This window comes from Vanessa atalanta, chromosome 7, assembly GCF_905147765.1.
Source record: "Vanessa atalanta chromosome 7, ilVanAtal1.2, whole genome shotgun sequence".
NCBI classification, from domain to species: Eukaryota; Metazoa; Arthropoda; class Insecta; order Lepidoptera; family Nymphalidae; genus Vanessa; species Vanessa atalanta.
In genome coordinates this window covers 10,329,953-10,347,946 of record NC_061877.1, presented here as the reverse complement: position 1 = coordinate 10,347,946, position 17,994 = coordinate 10,329,953, and the positions used below count along the sequence as shown (strand labels likewise).

General features: G+C 31.2%; 1 protein-coding gene across 1 annotated transcript; it reads right to left on the bottom strand.

Moving 5' to 3' along the window:
- Positions 1-4,175: 4,175 nt before the first annotated feature.
- LOC125065212 (larval cuticle protein LCP-30-like) lies at positions 4,176-5,935 on the bottom strand. The gene is made up of 5 exons (XM_047672715.1): positions 5,918-5,935; positions 5,443-5,486; positions 5,131-5,367; positions 4,850-4,969; positions 4,176-4,780 (listed from the first exon to the last, which is right to left on the bottom strand). Exons 1-5 carry the CDS (start codon positions 5,933-5,935, stop codon positions 4,267-4,269), a joined length of 933 nt encoding a protein of 310 aa, XP_047528671.1. The 3' UTR covers positions 4,176-4,266.
- Between the last annotated feature and the right edge of the window lie 12,059 nt (positions 5,936-17,994).

The following is a 17,994-nucleotide window of genomic DNA, read 5'->3' as shown; positions in this document are numbered from 1 at the left end:
AAACGTTTTGTTCGTTCTTTTAAAAAATAAAAAGTGGATGTCAAGTAAAACGAGGTTACAGTGATCTGGGTAAAGAAAAACTATTACCCGAGCCGACGTCTCATCTATCAATCTTGTAGTCGCCCCCAGATAACTAAGCCATAGACACCACTGACCTTGTCATTTTGACATCAATGTACCTACTTAGTTATTTTAATAGATATCCTAATTAGTTTCCATTTTCATTTTGTATAATTCACTTTAATTAATTGATAGATTTACTAACGAATTATTCTTTATGTTTCGCATTTGTATATACAAAATTGAGTCAACAAATTTATAAGAGCATTCTTTTTATAAAAGATTTCTATGCACAATGCATAGTTGAAGTTTCCAGGTGGTTGAATTCACTCTTGAATATATTATTTTCAACTCAGTGCTAATGTGTAAACGGAGTCAAGGATTCAGCGAACTTCATGAAGTCTCGTAGCCTCTACTGTTATTTCACACTTGCAATTATGGTTTTTCTTGCAAGTTTATTTTCTAAAGATAATTTTATCTTATTTAAGTCTTATAAAATATTGAAGAGACTTAAACCCGAACCCCGAAATGTTTTGTTTTATTAAATCGATTCAATTGACCTTCTTTGTTTATTCAATCTCATATTTGGATTTCAGACGCAGGACCAACTTCCAAGGTGGTACATACATGGTACATGGAGGGAGTGTACATACTTCCAACCTCCAGAATCGAGCTGCTACTAAGAACTTTTTCGACGGAAAAACCAAATAACATTTTATCCGCACAACTTGGGTTTTGAACCCAGAATGATATATTACTCATATGAGCAAGAGGCTCTTAAATAATGCACGAAATATATATATTTTAGACAATACTTGTACGGTATTACGTTAACTCAACGCTTACTTGTACGGTAATATGATAATAATGCTTTTTATGAGCTATAGAGTGTAACTCATAAAAAAGTTGTATGATAAGGCTTATCTGTCGCCTAGGGCACGTAGACGGTGGTCTTCTATCTTAATATTTTGATGTATTCTGTGTTCATACAGAGAGCAAAAACCCATGCAGACTTTTCTATCTCGCTTTCCTATTCAGTCTTCCTCTGTCATTATCTTTCTCCTTCTCATATGTGGAATATATTATTTTCGTGACTTTTATAGAATTACTAACCAAATGATTGCTTGCTGAGCAACAGCGTAGTAGTGATTTCCGAAATACTGAGGATAGAGAATGAGCTAAACAGTAGCAAATTAGAATGCAGTGTAGCGAGCGATGACGCCATTAGTATCTCAATTAAAATGGTCATTAGTTTACATGGTGTTATAATTGTGATTAGTAACACGATACTCTGGTAGATGTAGTAGATGATGTTGGCCGAACTGCCTCAATTATTATGAATGTAGATATTGTTAAGCAACCTGTATATTTTAAATTATTAATTTAACCTGAAAGCAAAACACAGGTGGCGTAGCGCGAAGTCTGACTACCGGCAAGTAGTCGGCATGCGTACGAACAATTGCTACAGTACAGAACATTAAACTGTAGCAATACAGTCCAATACAGTCCTTGCCTTGCTGAGTGTTTCGTTACAAATTGTGTTTAGTGTTTCTATCCTATAATGCTACTTGAATATAGTGTTGTTTTTCTATCTATTTTACAAGAAGATTGTCCCGATGAGAAACCTATAGGGTTGGGGTCAATTGCCTGATGCAGAAGGCAGTACTCCTCGGCACGGCACGTATTGTGAGGAAGTTCCTCTCTCTGGGGCCCTGACCACCGGTGGCTTGGACCCTGTTCTCGCCACTGGTTGGCCTCTGTATTTTATATTTTTAAATATATTTTATATTTTTTGTATTTTATATTTCAAAATGTATAATAACATGAGTGAAAATAAATAAAAGTAAATAATATGAATTTATGTATCAATTTATAAAATATGTTCTTACATGGATAAATATTTAGCCTGTAGATTAATTAACCAATGTAGCCTATTAATGCCTTATTTTTTTTAATTTTGATTCGTTTAATTGTGTTTAACTTTATTCATAAATGCTTAAGATTTCCCTTAGTATATGTTTATTGATTTCATTAATTATATACTATTAGAGCAATTACGTTTCTTCTAAGTCTGATCACGTCTTTTATTGTCATATCATTTATTTGAAATACTGTCTTAAAATATATTTTAAATTCGAAAAAGCGTACAAGGTTCTTTAATACCTAAAGATGTTAATGCTTATGCTAATTTCAACTTTATCTTTTAACTTCTGAACGACTTGACCGACTTGAACTCGACTTGATGTGACAGAGACAAAGTATCGTATCATGAATAACTATTCGTGAATTACACAAGATTAGTTATTTGTCGGAAAAGTCATTATTATGTTAATGGACCACAAAATGCCTAGTATGTATTTGGCTTTTGAAGCTGAATTTCTTTATTATTGTGTTTTTTTTTTAAATTATATCCACTGTTTATTTTTTATCTGGTTTGTTTATACTTTTTTTCAATTGTACCGTATCCTAAATAAACAAGTATAAGCAAGTGTAAAAAAGAAGCATTGTTCATCCATTACATTACATTAACAGCCTGTAAATTTCCCACTGCTGGGCTAAAGCCAGAGAAGATTTGGAGCATATTCCACCACGCTGCTCCCATGCGGTTTGGTGGAATACACATGTAGCAGAATTTCGTTGAAATTAGACACATGCAGGTTTCCTCACGATGTTTTCCTTCACCGCCGAGCACGAGATGAATTATAAACACAAATTGAGCACATGAAAATTCAGTGGTGCTTGCCTGGGTTTGAATGCGAAATCATCGGTTAAGATGCACTCGTTCTAACCATTGGGCCATGTCGGCTCATTGTAAATTCAGTCGATTATATTATTTGAAAAGTCATGTTGACGAAAAATAGTTTAATCGACCCATACACTATACAAACACACAACCAAAGAAAGGTGGCCTAGTAGCTAGAACATATGAATCCTAACCGCAGATTTTAGGCTTAAATCCGAGCAAGCAACTCGATAGCCATGTGCGGAATTTCTGTTTATAAGTGAATGAGAGAAGGCCCTAATCCAGTGGGACATTTAAAACCAATATTAATCACTTGATCCATAATTAAATGCACCCTTTTATTCTTACAATATACTAATATTTTTCAAAGAATACTGTTCTCCCATTAACTTATACTAAGCTCTTATTTACTATCGATGAATAATTCAAAATCGATTATTAAATATTTACGATCTCGACTTTTTCACAGGCCACAAATTAAGCCATAATAAAATGCGGAAGTCCTGATAATATTTATCACTGGTTGACATTCAATAAATGCTAACGAGAGTTTTATGTTTGAGATTAAATTTAAAGAATATATTTATGTTAAAAAACCTTATTCCATCGATTTATAGAACGAAATTCGTAATTGTTTTACTAACATAACAAAGTTTACAAAATTTTGCATGTGTGGCTTCTTTGTGTCCTTATTATTTATTGTCTTCACGATTTAAAACTCTCCTGGGTTTACCTGGATCTGCCTTATCTCTTAGGCTCTCCATTGGTGCAAGTTAGTCAGTCTCCTTTATTTACAGTATTGACGCATTATTCTATAATATTTACCATATTATAGTAATAAATCTTATCAAACTGTTATAGTATTACTATTAACACCTAAACTAAACTAATAACATCCAGTTTCCGACTTCGCTAAGTTAACATCCTTCCTGGGGCGCGGTATTTGTTTGTATAATAAGATTCCACAGCTATTTTTAACTTGGCCTATTAAAGTATTTTAAAGCTCATGTCAAAAACATTCATAAATAAGACTCTTATTTTAAGTACAATACAAGATTACATTAAAGTTAATAACCATGGACTTAGTATTTATGGATTTTCAATTAATTGTACTTTTCGACATACTCTGTAATTAAAATGCTGAAAAAGATTAACTACCGAGTTTCTTAACAGTTCTTCTCTGTAGAATATACTTTCCAAACCGGTAGTATCTTTGAATTAATTACAACACTGTGACATGACGATTCAAAAGTGCATTTAGAAGCGTACTTGAATAAATAAATATTTTGATTCGATTTTATTTAGACCAACATTTTAACCATGTTCTATATAACCATGACGTCAAGGGAAAATAATAAGGCATTCGTTATTAATTTATAAACCTATATTTATAACTTTGAAACAAAAATTTCAAAATATTTTAACAATGAGTATTTTGAAAAACATTAACAGCAAAATATTAATTAAGGTAAATGTGCGCCGCTGGGTAAGAAACCACGCTCGTCAGCGGTGTAGTCTACTCTGTAGGTGACACCATCAGGTCCCACATATTCGAAGAAACCCTTAGCTCTCATTCCACTGCTGGTATTGTCGATCTGCTCAATCTTACCAGCTTCCTCCGCGAGGATTTTGTTCTCAGTCTCATAAAGGTAATGATAACCTTCTGGGAGGACATCGCTTTCCCAACGGATGATACCGTATTTGTAATCATAATTATCAGGATTGTACTTCGTAACAATAGGTGCTGGAACGTATGGAACAAATGTCGGTTTGGGCTTAACGTATAAAGGTGTAGAGCTAACAAATTTGATGGTAGTGGGAGCCGATGTCGTTGGAGCAGCTGTAGTTATGGGTGCGCTTGTGGTTGTAGGTGCTTCAGTAGTCACGGGTGCGCTGGTAGTCACAGGTGCGCTTGTTGTCACAGGAGCGCTCGTGGTCACGGGTGCGCTCGTGGTGATTGGTTCACGATAAGCCGCTCTAATAAAAATAAATTAAATTATAGAAAAAATAAAATATTTGTCTATTTATATGTTCGATCGAACTTACGCGTTAGCACCAGTGTAGCCTTGGCCATCGCTATCACCGGTATATAATCCACCAGGGCCTCCTTTGTCAAAAGAGCCACTGTAAAAACCTCCAGCACTGCCGCGATCGCCGCGGTCGCCGCTAGAAAACAAATAACGTAAAGGTAGACATGGAACTTTGTTTTACTTCATCAATAATTAATATGATATAAATATTATAATTGTTTTCAAATATTTTAGAAAGTTTTTAAAAAAAGTAGGTTTTTTTATTAAAATATTTACAAATAAAGTACTAAAACTTACTTGTACAATCCTGTGTTGTCGGGAGTGTAACGACCTGATTTGTCGTATTTGCTAGGGTCGTATTTACCGGGGTCGTAACGACCAGAGTCGTAGCGTCCTGCGTCGTAGCGACCAGGGTCGTAGCGACCAGCGGAGGCGACAGTAGGCCTGACATACCTGCCGGTGTAGTACCGGTAAGGATCATATGTTGTTACTATCGGCGAGGCTGTAGTGATGTACTGGAATACGGGCCTGGTCCTAAAATCGAAACGTTTATAGTTGACATTTCTCTATTGACAAAAAAACAAAAAAAAAACAAAACGGAATACTTACACATCGGTTTCAGCTGCCAGGGCAACTGCCACCAGACCAATGACCTACAAAACATAAATGTATAATAATACTAATTTTAAAAATCACACATTATTTCATGTTTATTTAATTTACCCTTAAAATTTGATTCCTTCTACTATTTATTAGCAACAATATCAGGTTAATTGCAAGCATTAACTATAACTATATAAACACTGTCTAATGTTCAAAGATTGTCAAAGTAAATGCAGCAAACTTACTCAGGGGGAACATTATATAGTTAACTTAGAATATCTGTTTAAATTACTTCCAAGTAACTTAACATAAACTTATAGTTTCAATGTCCACAAAACATTTGTTCATTGGATTAAAACCGATACAATCAAACTTGTATTTATATCAAGTGATATCAATACAAGTTATTTTTATTAATATATTTTAATCGTAAAACTAAAGATGCAATTATATATTTTAAAATATTATATATAACACATACCATAAGTAGAGACTTCATTTTGTGTAGATCCTTAACAGCTTATCGCTTTTAATGTAAATTATTTAAAGATGAGCGCCTATATATACCATTTTCATCTTAATTTTAATTTGAATCACTTCTGTTCTATTTTTTAATATACTATTTAACATACCTTGACCTTATTTTCTATTTTGAATTCTAGAATATTGTATATCGATTCTATTTCAATTTTTTGTCTTTGTTATATTAATTTTAATGTTTACATAAATAAATTCATTTAAAAAAAAAAAAAAAGAATACCTGCAATGCCCCCAATTAATTAAGGAATTACTAATATTCCTATTTACCCCTCCTTTTAAACTTATAACTTGTGTTAGGAGTGGGAACGACAATAGCCCAAGGGATCAGAATCGATCCTGTGACTTTTTATATCGCTAGGCAGCCCGTAAGCCATTGCGCTATTGAATATTTATTAATTTATTTAACGATTAAATAAGTATTAAAATATAAATATTATATTATTCCTCTACTTTTTTTAAAACAATTTTTAATTATAAACAAACTAATTTTTATATTTTTTATATATTATGTATCATACAAATAGTATAATATAGTAAATGACAGCACTTCTTAAGACATTAACATAAATCAAGAGCCACACATTTTTTAATTAGATGATTAGATCAAGAGATCTTTTTAAATATACATACATATATGTATATGGCATAATAATATGACATCTTTGTCTATTATTTAACAACTTTAACATACCATTCATAATAACGTCAGTATTAACCATTAGTATCACTTAGCATTTTGATAGCTGTAGTAAAATCTGAAAATATTTCCGTTTCCTCTTTCTATGTTTTTTTTTAATATTCCTTATTTAAATAATAAACCGATGTGGTCCAATATATAGTAAGCACACCAAGATCGTAACCGAAATCACAAGCTTAAAATTGCATGCGCAAGCATCATTGGGTCCCCGCGTACTTAATTTGTGTTTAAAATCCATTTCGTGCTCGGCAGTGCCAAATATCGTATGGAAACCTGCATATGTCGCAATGAAGCAGCGTGTTGGAATTAACTTCAGACTTCCTTAAAACATCAAGAAGTTTTTAACTAGCAATGAATATTTTAATTCATGACTTTTTGCAATCTAAAGAATTTTAAGATTGATAAATATATAGTGCTAGTTTATTTATAGCGTTCGAAACTTTAGATTAGTTCAATATCTCAAGGGATTTTTAAGACAAATAGCAAATTTCTGTTAGAAATGTAATATATCTATAAAAAAAAGACCACAAAGGTACAAACTATTATCCCACCTAGGGATTATCTTAAAAATATATCTCCTGTTCAATGCAATAACTTCTAACTAAAATGGTTTGAGTAACCTGAGTTACAATATTTTTTAAATTACATTATAAGATCATAACTCCTAAACTAGTGATTTTCGTAGAATATATTTTGTTTTTAAATAAATATTGAAAATTAAATCTACTTAAAAATATTTTTTGAAAACTATAAAAGGACCATCACGAATCATCAAGGACAAGTATGATGAAGATTATCTGTAAATTAATGCTTATAAGTTTAACTCTCATACCTAGAAAATAAGCATATAAGGGCAATATATAGATATGTATTCTGCCTTTTTTTTTAATTCATAAAAAGCTACCGGACAACGTTAATCGATTAAATTATACCTCACCATCCGCAAACAAGGACAATAAATTACTAAAATGTTAATAACATGCTAATAATTCAAATGCATTCATTTTGTATTGACTTAGATACATATATTTACATAACTATTTTAGGAAGTCTCGAATTCCGGCTCAGCTTCAATATACTGATAAGAAAATGTCGATAAATTACATAATATTACATTCCTCCAACGAAGGCTTCGTTTCATAAAGTATTTCATTTTCAATGTTAATAGAATAAAAATATCTTCATATACTCAATCAATCGTACAAATTCTACTTATCCCGAATTTCAAGTTGGTGACATTCGTAATGCATTGTCGAATCCGCGGGCGAAAACTAGTTTAATATAAAAACTCGTATATCCAAAAAAATAATAATTTACACAAAAACCGGTCTTTATTTGTGTGTGATTTTGATGAGTGTATTCACAAATACAGAAACATAGTTTTCACGACAAAAAAAAATAATGATAGTAATAACCTACTACGTAGAATATATTTTTTTGAAGACATTGAGGTAAGGTTATATTTTATATACATATTTGAAAAATATGATGCTCTTAGTATTTCAATAGTTATTTGATTTAAAAATATTTATTTGATATTTATTTTGATCATGTCAAACGATAAAGTTCGGTACCTTTCAGGTATTAGTCGACTGTTTAACTTACTTGTTTCGTTTGTCTTATTACATTTTTAAAGAACTTGGTCTTAACTCAGAAATAAAACGATGTTTCTTAGGATTTCTTAAATAATTTTATAATAATTAAAAATACCATTATACTCGATGAACAGTGAAAAATCAATTTTCCCGCCATTACAAGTTTCTGTCAAAGTTAATGTTTCCAGATTAAAAAATTTTTTTTTTTTTAAGTAACAGATACTCGACAATAATAAATAGATCCTATTAATTCATATTATATTTAATATTAAGTATTACATTCTAATTGAATCTTATAATTTTGATGTTAGGTTAGTATGTTGTTACGACATTATAGTGTATTTTTCATGAGCAAACCATACATAGTATTTCTGTTACGAAGCTTCTGAAGAAATGTTGCTAGAATTTCACTATTGCTTTTATTGTTTGTAATTTTTATAATACTTATATAATGCAGGTATTTGTTTATATTAATATACATAAAATATTCAGCTCAATAATTATTCATATTTGGAAATCTGAATTGTGATTCAACTGGAAAATGCTACATTCCACGCTGTCAGTTCTCCAGTAAATATTATTTACAATTCATTAAAATTACAAATAACGACTGTATAAATTAGTCACGATTCTCGTTTTAAGCACTTTTTGGGACAATATACGCTTATAGACGTCATAACAATTATTATTAAGCTGTTGTCTAGTGTAACAGTATAATAGATAACAGCTCAGTAATTCAAAGTGTTAACTATGTGTTTAGATTTTTAGCTAGGTTATAAATTAATTCAATTTCACATTTGTCTTATACTAAAGAGTAAATGGTGTGCACATTTTCACATTTTATGAGATATTTTAAGTTATATCCCCTTATCGACAGTTGCGCAATGTGTAACCCTTTTCCCCTAATGGATAGGATTAATAAATATCTTATATATAACGCCTCAACAGAAAGCCGTAATTATCAAGTAGATTTAAAGTAAAACAAAGTAACGATGAATGTCCTGTTACTGGGCTGGAGCCTGCTCTTTTCTTATGGACGTTTGAAGCTAATCCCGCTCATATTTTTTATAGATAAGTAAATGTGTAATATCGAAATTTATTCGACTCAAGTAAATTCCTACGATATTTTACTCACGATAAATATATGATGCTAAAACAAGAAGATAGATGATTAATTATAAAAGCGATTGTTGGAGCTGATTTTTATCTTATTAATATTAATGCTAAAAATGACACCAGCTTTTATAGATCGATTGTCTAAAATATTTTGTGTCATTGATGTCAATTAGTTTTATTTCTCATAAAATTGTATAGATGGAATTACTAGTCTTTTAAATCGCGCTGATGTTTTGTACAAATGATTTACATATGAATATTGTATGCGAGTCAATAAATTGAGTTATTCAAGAACATGGAAGTTTAATTCATCTAGTGAGTAGTGTGATCAGTATAGTAGTGCAGTGTTGACATCGATAATATTTGTTACACCTTATTGTCTCTATTTAACTTATTTGTCTATATTATTTGAATAAAAACTTAAATAAATAATATAAATCTTAATAGATTATATGTGTATTAATAAATATGTATGATTTATGATAATATATTTATTAAATTATTTAACTTAAGTAGAACTAGTTAAAAACTGATGATTTCATTTCAGCACATGCATATTTATGATCTTACGAGGTAACAAAAAATTGTGATTTATATCACCATTTGATGGTATTGGCTACGCACGTTTTTGTGTCGCTTACTCTTTTTGTCTGTCAGCCATTGTAATGAGTCCGAGAAAGAAATTTGAGAGACTTGGTCTGCTGAAGAATATGTTTTATCCCAAGGCTTTACTTTTACTTTGTAAAAATAAATGTATCCGTCTAATATCTTACATACCTGAATTAACTACTAAATATATCAACTCTGTTATAACCTTTTTTTTGTTATCTGCGAAAGGTACATTTTGACTTGACAGCTGGCGTTCCTTTGATTAACATAATTTCCGTAATGCCAATTAACGCCATGCTGTTACTTATTCCAACTCCCCACCCATAACTGTGTTTATAAGGACTACAACCGACAATCAAGATACATATTATCCACTGCTGGGCTGAGGCTTCTCCCTTTGAGGTGAAGATTTGAAGCTGATTGCACACTCCACGTTGCTTCAATACAGGTTGGAAGCAAAATTTCATTGAAATCAGACACATCCAAGTTTCCTAGTGCTTTTTTTCCTTCACCAAGAAAGATGATATGAATTCAAACAATAAATTAAACACATGGAATTTCATTGATGCTCGCAATTATCGGTTAAGATCCACGAGTTATAACCACTGGGCAATCTCGCCTTTGTTATGTACCATATAAATGTATTATAATTAGATTTAATACTGATCATTGTGGCCAGTTGAATTAATTAAAAACTTAAATAAGGAATTAAAACTGTCATTTTTTCATTTAACTTTGTCAAAACATTAATCAATAACATTGTCAAAATTTAACAGAATCGTTAAAAAGTATTTGTGTGCTACAGGATATTGCAACACTGATTACTTCTTAGTTGATTACACCTTAGGAATGAGATGATCGCCTCCAAATAACGAAAATATTTATAAATGTTATGGTAACAATAATTGTAAAAAATTACATTTAAAAAAATCCGCTGTGTTTCTTTCGCTGATTCTTATCAGATCCGAGGTGTTAATTTCCGAACCGGTGGTAGATTTTTAACTATCAATAAGTAAGTGTAAAACTTCTATATTGAATAAACATTTCGACTTTGACTTTACGAAAGCTATTCTTGTAATACCATGTAGTACTTTTACAACTGCCGTTTTTCGTTGTGAATCCACTGATGTTACAATTGTTTAGTTTAAATTATAAAAATTGGTAAGTTCATCCAGATGGTTACCATTAAACACGAAGGTCGAAGCGTGGAATCCGAGCAAACAATGATTCTTTCTGCTGAAACAAATACTATATTTTCTACGGTTCCATTATCAAATCAACATTATTCAAGATATTTATACATTCAATATCATATTTGAATACAGATATTTCAATTGAGAATTATTCTTGAAGTTTCATGCTAGGACACCGCAATAAGATTATCATCAGTAACATGACAATGACGACCGTGGTGAACACATCCCATGCAATAAAAAAAAGTGTCAAAAACAAAAATATCAATATACATTTTTATATATAAGATTTATGTATGTACACACAAGATTAAGGTCTACCAGTTTCAAGGCTATCAAGAAAATCTTCCAGTATCGACATAATTAAATTAAGTCAAGTATCTAATAACATATATCAGCGGTGAAGAACAAACATAATGAACAATATGCATATTTATAGATATTAATAGAACCACTTAAAATATCGTAAATTGACCATGTCGTCAATAGACTAAGTAAGCTTCATCCCGTGACTGTTATGGCGTCATTAAATTTACAAACTATTAAAATATATTTTGGAAAACAATTAACGAATTTAGCTTACGTAAATAAAAAATATGAATTATTATCACAATAAAATCATCATCATGAGCCAATCGTGATCCACTGCCGGAACACACCGATTGTCCTCTGCAAAGGTGCGCCGCCTTCTGCAGCCAGTCGGGTCCCGCCACTTTCTTCAAGTTATCGGACCTGGATGTAGGATACACAAGCAAAATAAAATATATATTCATTTTTAATTTAATAATATTAAAGTGAATATAATTGCTGTTTGTTATCGGCAATTTTAATCAGTAGGTATTTCTATTACTAGACGGCTGCGCGGATTTAGCCTTTTTAATTGTTCCTGATTCCGCCCTGTAGGCCGTAGTATGAGTTTATAAATAGCTTATAACTTTCTTCAAGAATGATGTCAAATGCAAAAAGATTTTTTTGTAATCCGAGTGAATCCAGAATTTAATAGTTCAACACAAAAAAACAAACACATACTTCAGCTTTATTATATATTAATATTATTATGTACTATATTTCCAACTGTAAATTAATTTTCGTGTGATGTCAAATCTTGTAGAAGCAATATAATAAAGCTGAAGTGTGTGATTGCTTTTATTTCATTTCATATATCACGGATATAATACTCGAATTACTAATTTCGTAGAAGCAACAGTTGCATCTTTTATTTACTTATTAATTACGGGTTCCTTTTTTACGAATCTGACAAATTATTATTAAACTTTAGTTGTCTACATTAACGAATACTTATATTTCAATATAAAGGGGACTACAAATCCCAAGAGCAAAATTATAACTCTACACCCATTTTTTTAAAAAATTAAATCGCTCAAAATTGTAAGCAATCATTATTATTTATTTGATTATTATTATTTGCTGATTTTTAAATAACGACATTTAAAATTTAATACAAAAATACGTCATTCAGAGTATAGATGAAGCAATTTTAAGAAAAAAAATTGACACCTATTAACAGACTACTTTATTTAGTAAACAACGAACGATGTGAACTTTGAAAGAAAATCAAACTATATATCACCAAAATACCCTTCTCCTTAAAAAGAGAGGAGACCATAGCTCAGCAGTGGGACATTTACCGACTGTAACTTTTTTTATCAACATATTAAAAGGCTCCACACATTAAACATTCAATGTTATTGAAAGAACAGTGTAAAAAATTTGCTTTAATAATGAACGAACCATTTGGACTTCAGTTTTTTGATACAAAGTATTTATTAATAAAACGTTTTTTAATTTTCAATATACATTGTAAAGAGAATAGCTTAACTAAAGAAATCACAAACATTTCGTCGTATAAATTAAATTGTAAAAATAGCATTAAGCGTGACATCTCGTGAACGTATAACGGGTGGGGTGTTGTTGTTGCTTGATCTATGAGTTTTTCCCGCACGTTGGACATTCCGTTCCCCACTATATTTGTTTTTACTGTCCAGTAAGAGAGGAATGATAAGCATAAATTTACCACATAATAGACTCGGACGCCTGAAGCTCGCCCGAAAACCGCAATAACGAGTTCTATTCACTGCACTGTATAAACTTACGGTAAAATTAAATGTTTATTGTGATTCATTACAACACAAAAGAACCGACATAGCTGATTGGTTAGAATTTGATAATCTTAAACGAAGAGTGCGGATTTAAACCCAGCATCACTGATTTTTATGTGCCTAATTTGTGTTTATAAATAGTCCTTTGCTTGGCGGCGAACAACATCGTGAGGCAATCTGCATTTATTTTATGAAAATCTGCTACCTGTGTATCCATCCACCCACTATTGAGCAGCCTGGTAAAATAAGCTTCAAACCTTTTTCTCAAAAAGAGATGAGGTCTAAGTCTAGGAGTGGTACATTTACTAGATAGCCTTTTTTTAAATAAATCGGCTAGTGGTCGAACTAATAGGCCACTTCATAAGGGTTGACGAGCTTTCAAGCCCGTTCACCAATAAAAAAGTACAATGTTACTTAATATGTAAATGGTTTGAATGACTTTATTTGTTCCTCTTAACTTTAAAGCCTAGGTCGCCTTTTAATTTAGAGACTGCACTTTGTAAATCAGTTTCAGGATTAACAGTGTAAAAACACAAAAAGTCCATCTTTATACAAACGGCGTATAGCGTGAAGTGTACACGCTTGGATGACCTTTCAACGATTTATGGCTGAGACTGTACAGAGAACTCTTACATTATTCATGATTTTCTTTCAAAGTTCACATCGTTCGTTGTTTACTAAATAAAGTAGTCTGTTAATAGGTGTCAATTTTTTTTCTTAAAATTGCTTCATCTATACTCTGAATGACGTATTTTTGTATTAAATTTTAAATGTCGTTATTTAAAAATCAGCAAATAATAATAATCAAATAAATAATAATGATTGCTTACAATTTTGAGCGATTTAATTTTTTAATAAAATGGGTGTAGAGTTATAATTTTGCTCTTGGGATTTGTAGTCCTCTTTATATTGAAATATAAGTATTCGTTAATGTAGATAACTAAAGTTTAATAATAATTTGTCAGATTCGTAAAAAAGGAACCCTTATTTAATAAGTAAATAAAAGATGCAACTGTTGCTTCTACGAAATTAGTAAATAGAGTATTATATCCGTGATATATGAAATGAAATAAAAGCAATCACACACTTCAGCTTTATTATATTGCTTCTATAAGATTTGACATCACACGAAAATTAACTTCGCTGATAATTAAATTAAATAAAAAGGTGAAATTTCAACGGAATTAAAAAAAATAATATCCTACAATCATCTACGGACGATTCCGAGTCTATTGGTCATAGCTCACATCGATACGTCCAGTAGTTTGATTGAAGCACAAAGAAAAAAGTATTAGAAGATATATCACCACTTTATAAATCATAACTCATAAAAGATAATAGGATAACACATCAAAATTCACGTAAAAGCGTCGTAATGTAAAAATTGAACATTACTGAAATACATGAATATTTATGTGTGCGGCACCGTACGAGAAATCGCTCTTACCGTAAGTGATAATATACCAATTTGACGGCGTGTTGATAACTTTAGTCGGAGATTAAAGTAATCATAGTTTGCTCATTTTTAATAGTATTTGTGTTGTTTTTAATAAATTGTTTGTGTCCGGTCTGATAATTCTACTCGGTGGCAAGTTGTGCACTCATCAGAAATTCTACCTCCAAGCAGACATACTTAGTATAGTTGTGTTCCGGTTTGAAGGGTGAGTGAGCCAGTGTAACTAAAGGCCTACCTATTACATAATATATATATATGACAAATTATTAATGGTTACATGTCTTCTATTACAGTTACTGACACTTTATGACGGTTAATTATTTGTAATCGTTTGTATGTTATGTTAATAGTAGGTAGCGGCGGATACTCTCTAACCTATTGGCCCTGAATCTAAGTTAATCAATCAAAACATACTATATTTTGTGTAACTGTATTTTGAAATTGAATAACAGTATACTGAACAATTGAAACGTGTCTTTATTTCGGATATTTCGCCATTATCACGCTTATTTCAATGTAATTTTAAAGGACTTTTTGATGTTCCAAGATGTATTTAGAACTTTTTTATTGGTCTACAAGTTAATATAGAAAACCCTTAATTTAGAAATTGTGCTTAACTCAGGTTTCTCGGAAAACACATAAAAACTTTACTTTACTTGGTGGTAGGGCTTTGTGCAAGCCCATCTGGACCTACCCAGACCTATACCTATACCTCCCACCCACTCCTCAGATATTCTACCGCTAAATAACAGTACTCTATATTGTTGTGTTCCGGTTAGGGTGAGTGAGCCAGTGTAATCACAGGCACAAGGGACATAATATCTTAGTTCCCAAGGTTGGTGGCGCATAGGCGATGTAAGGAATGGTTAATATTTCTTACAACGCCTTTGTCTATGGGCGGTGGTGACCACTTACCATCAGGTGGCCCATATGCCCGTGCGCCAACCATTGCCATAAATAATATAAAAAAAAAACTTAACGGACACCGGAGCATATTTATAATAACGTAATAGGCCTAATCCTACAACGGTCCGGTCTCGTATCGTATCGTGGAATAAAAAAATGATCGATTGATCACATTTGTGCACCGCGTTAGATAAAATCTCTACTCACTCACACTTAAATTGCGACGGAATGGCAATCCGACACGTATATAAATTACGCGTGGAATTTTACTCCTCTTTTGAAGCTTTAATAAACTACTCTCCCATGCCAAGTTTTCTTTTTACCATTTTGCAGTCCTGAACATATGGTATATATGTTCTAATATGAATTATTCTTCTTAATTCCTTATCTAATAGTTATTTACACGATTTGCTTAACTATAAACATATAAAAAAATAAACAAAGTATTCAGTTTCAACGTGTTCAAATAAAAAACCTACCATAATACATTTATTGAATACTAAATGTTAATAAACGTAGATAATAAAATATTAAAAATTATTAATAAGACTGATATTTTTACTAATACTACACTATAAATTAGTGAATTAATAATCTAGTATTATGAGTATTAACATGTCATATATATATGTCAACATAAATAATATATGCATTAATTTTGGTTATATTATGCAACAATATACAAAAAGCTTAATAAAACACACACACACACAGTTTCGGCACAGCAAAATGTTTATATAATTCAAAATATTCGTTTTTAGTCACATACGAGTAAGTTACTAATTATTTTCACCCATAGACAATGTCACTGTAAGAAAATAGTATGTCAGGTACATTTTGCAATTGAATTATAAGCCGATCGATCGAATCGACAACCGATTAAGCTAAACGACTTTTAGGCTTAATATTGTAACTTGTTCACGGTCTCGTCTTAAGGACAACAAGCGCCTACTTGTGCAACCTAAGTAAGAATTAGAGGTTATATTATTTTAATCAAATTTAATTAAATTAAATGATACACAAGAAAAAAAATAATAAATTATTTTTAACATCTAAATAGAAATACGAGAAAATAATAAATGACAAGAATCTTATTTGCTGGATATTTAACAACTTGGATGTAAGATAAATATATTTTTATAATATACTATAATAGTACTTAAATCTAATTAGGTACACGAACAATATCATTGAATATGTCGATGACCTTTACGTAGGACGTTTATAGTAGATAGTTTGTCGGCCTTATTTCTAACGCCTAGTCAAGGCTCGGACTCGCCCATGAAGGATTCCGTAGCAGCATGTAACAAGGTTACAGTTATGAAATTTATTTTTATATTAGAGTTGATTGAATGAAAGGTAAATTACGGTTTACGATTTATGACGTATTAAAAAAAACGACTTACTAGATCTCGTTCAAACTAATTTTCGGTGGAAGTTTGCATCGTAATGTACTTCATATATATTTTTTAGTTTTATCATTCTGTTATTTTAGAAGTTACATGAGGGGGCGGACACACTTTTTACCACTTTGGAAGTGTCTCTCGCGCAAACTGTTCAGCTTAAAAAAAATTATATTAAAAACCTCAATATTATTTTTGAAGACTTATCCATAAAATCTCAATGCGGCTTACAGATTACATCTACTTACCAAGTTTTAACAGTATAGTTCTTATACTTTCGGAAAAAAGTAGCTGTGACATACGGACGGACAGACAGACAGACAGACAGACAGACAGACATGATGAATCTATAAGGGTTCCGTTTTTTGCCATTTGGCTACGGTGCCTTAAAAAAGGAATGAATCCCTAAATAACATAAAAGAAATCAAAAAGTTATCGTACTCTTACAAGCGAAACTTTAAACATAGAACGATATAAATTGAAATCAAATCATATTTGAACGAAGACAACAGTTTAACAGTTTTATTGATCAGTGAAACTATAAAACATTTTAAACTTTTATTTTACAGAGACTAAAAAACTTATATTCTTATAATTGTAATTCTAATCGTAAATACATTGAAAAATGTATTTATGTATATATATTTAACGGCGAGCCGGCAATATTGTTTGGTTCGGGGTTACCATCTTCGTCATACATGTTCACAAATAATACAACATATCGATAGGTGGATTATCGTATATTGATTTTTACAATATTTCATTGGCCGCGACCACATCTGTCTTCTCCTTCTTGACAACTGCCATTTTTATGTTTTTCTAACGTGACAAAGAGTGATTGACTTCACTGGCCATCCAGAATCAAATCTCAAACTAAGAGATTACAATCACAATATTTAATTATCTGACGCTGCGACATATAT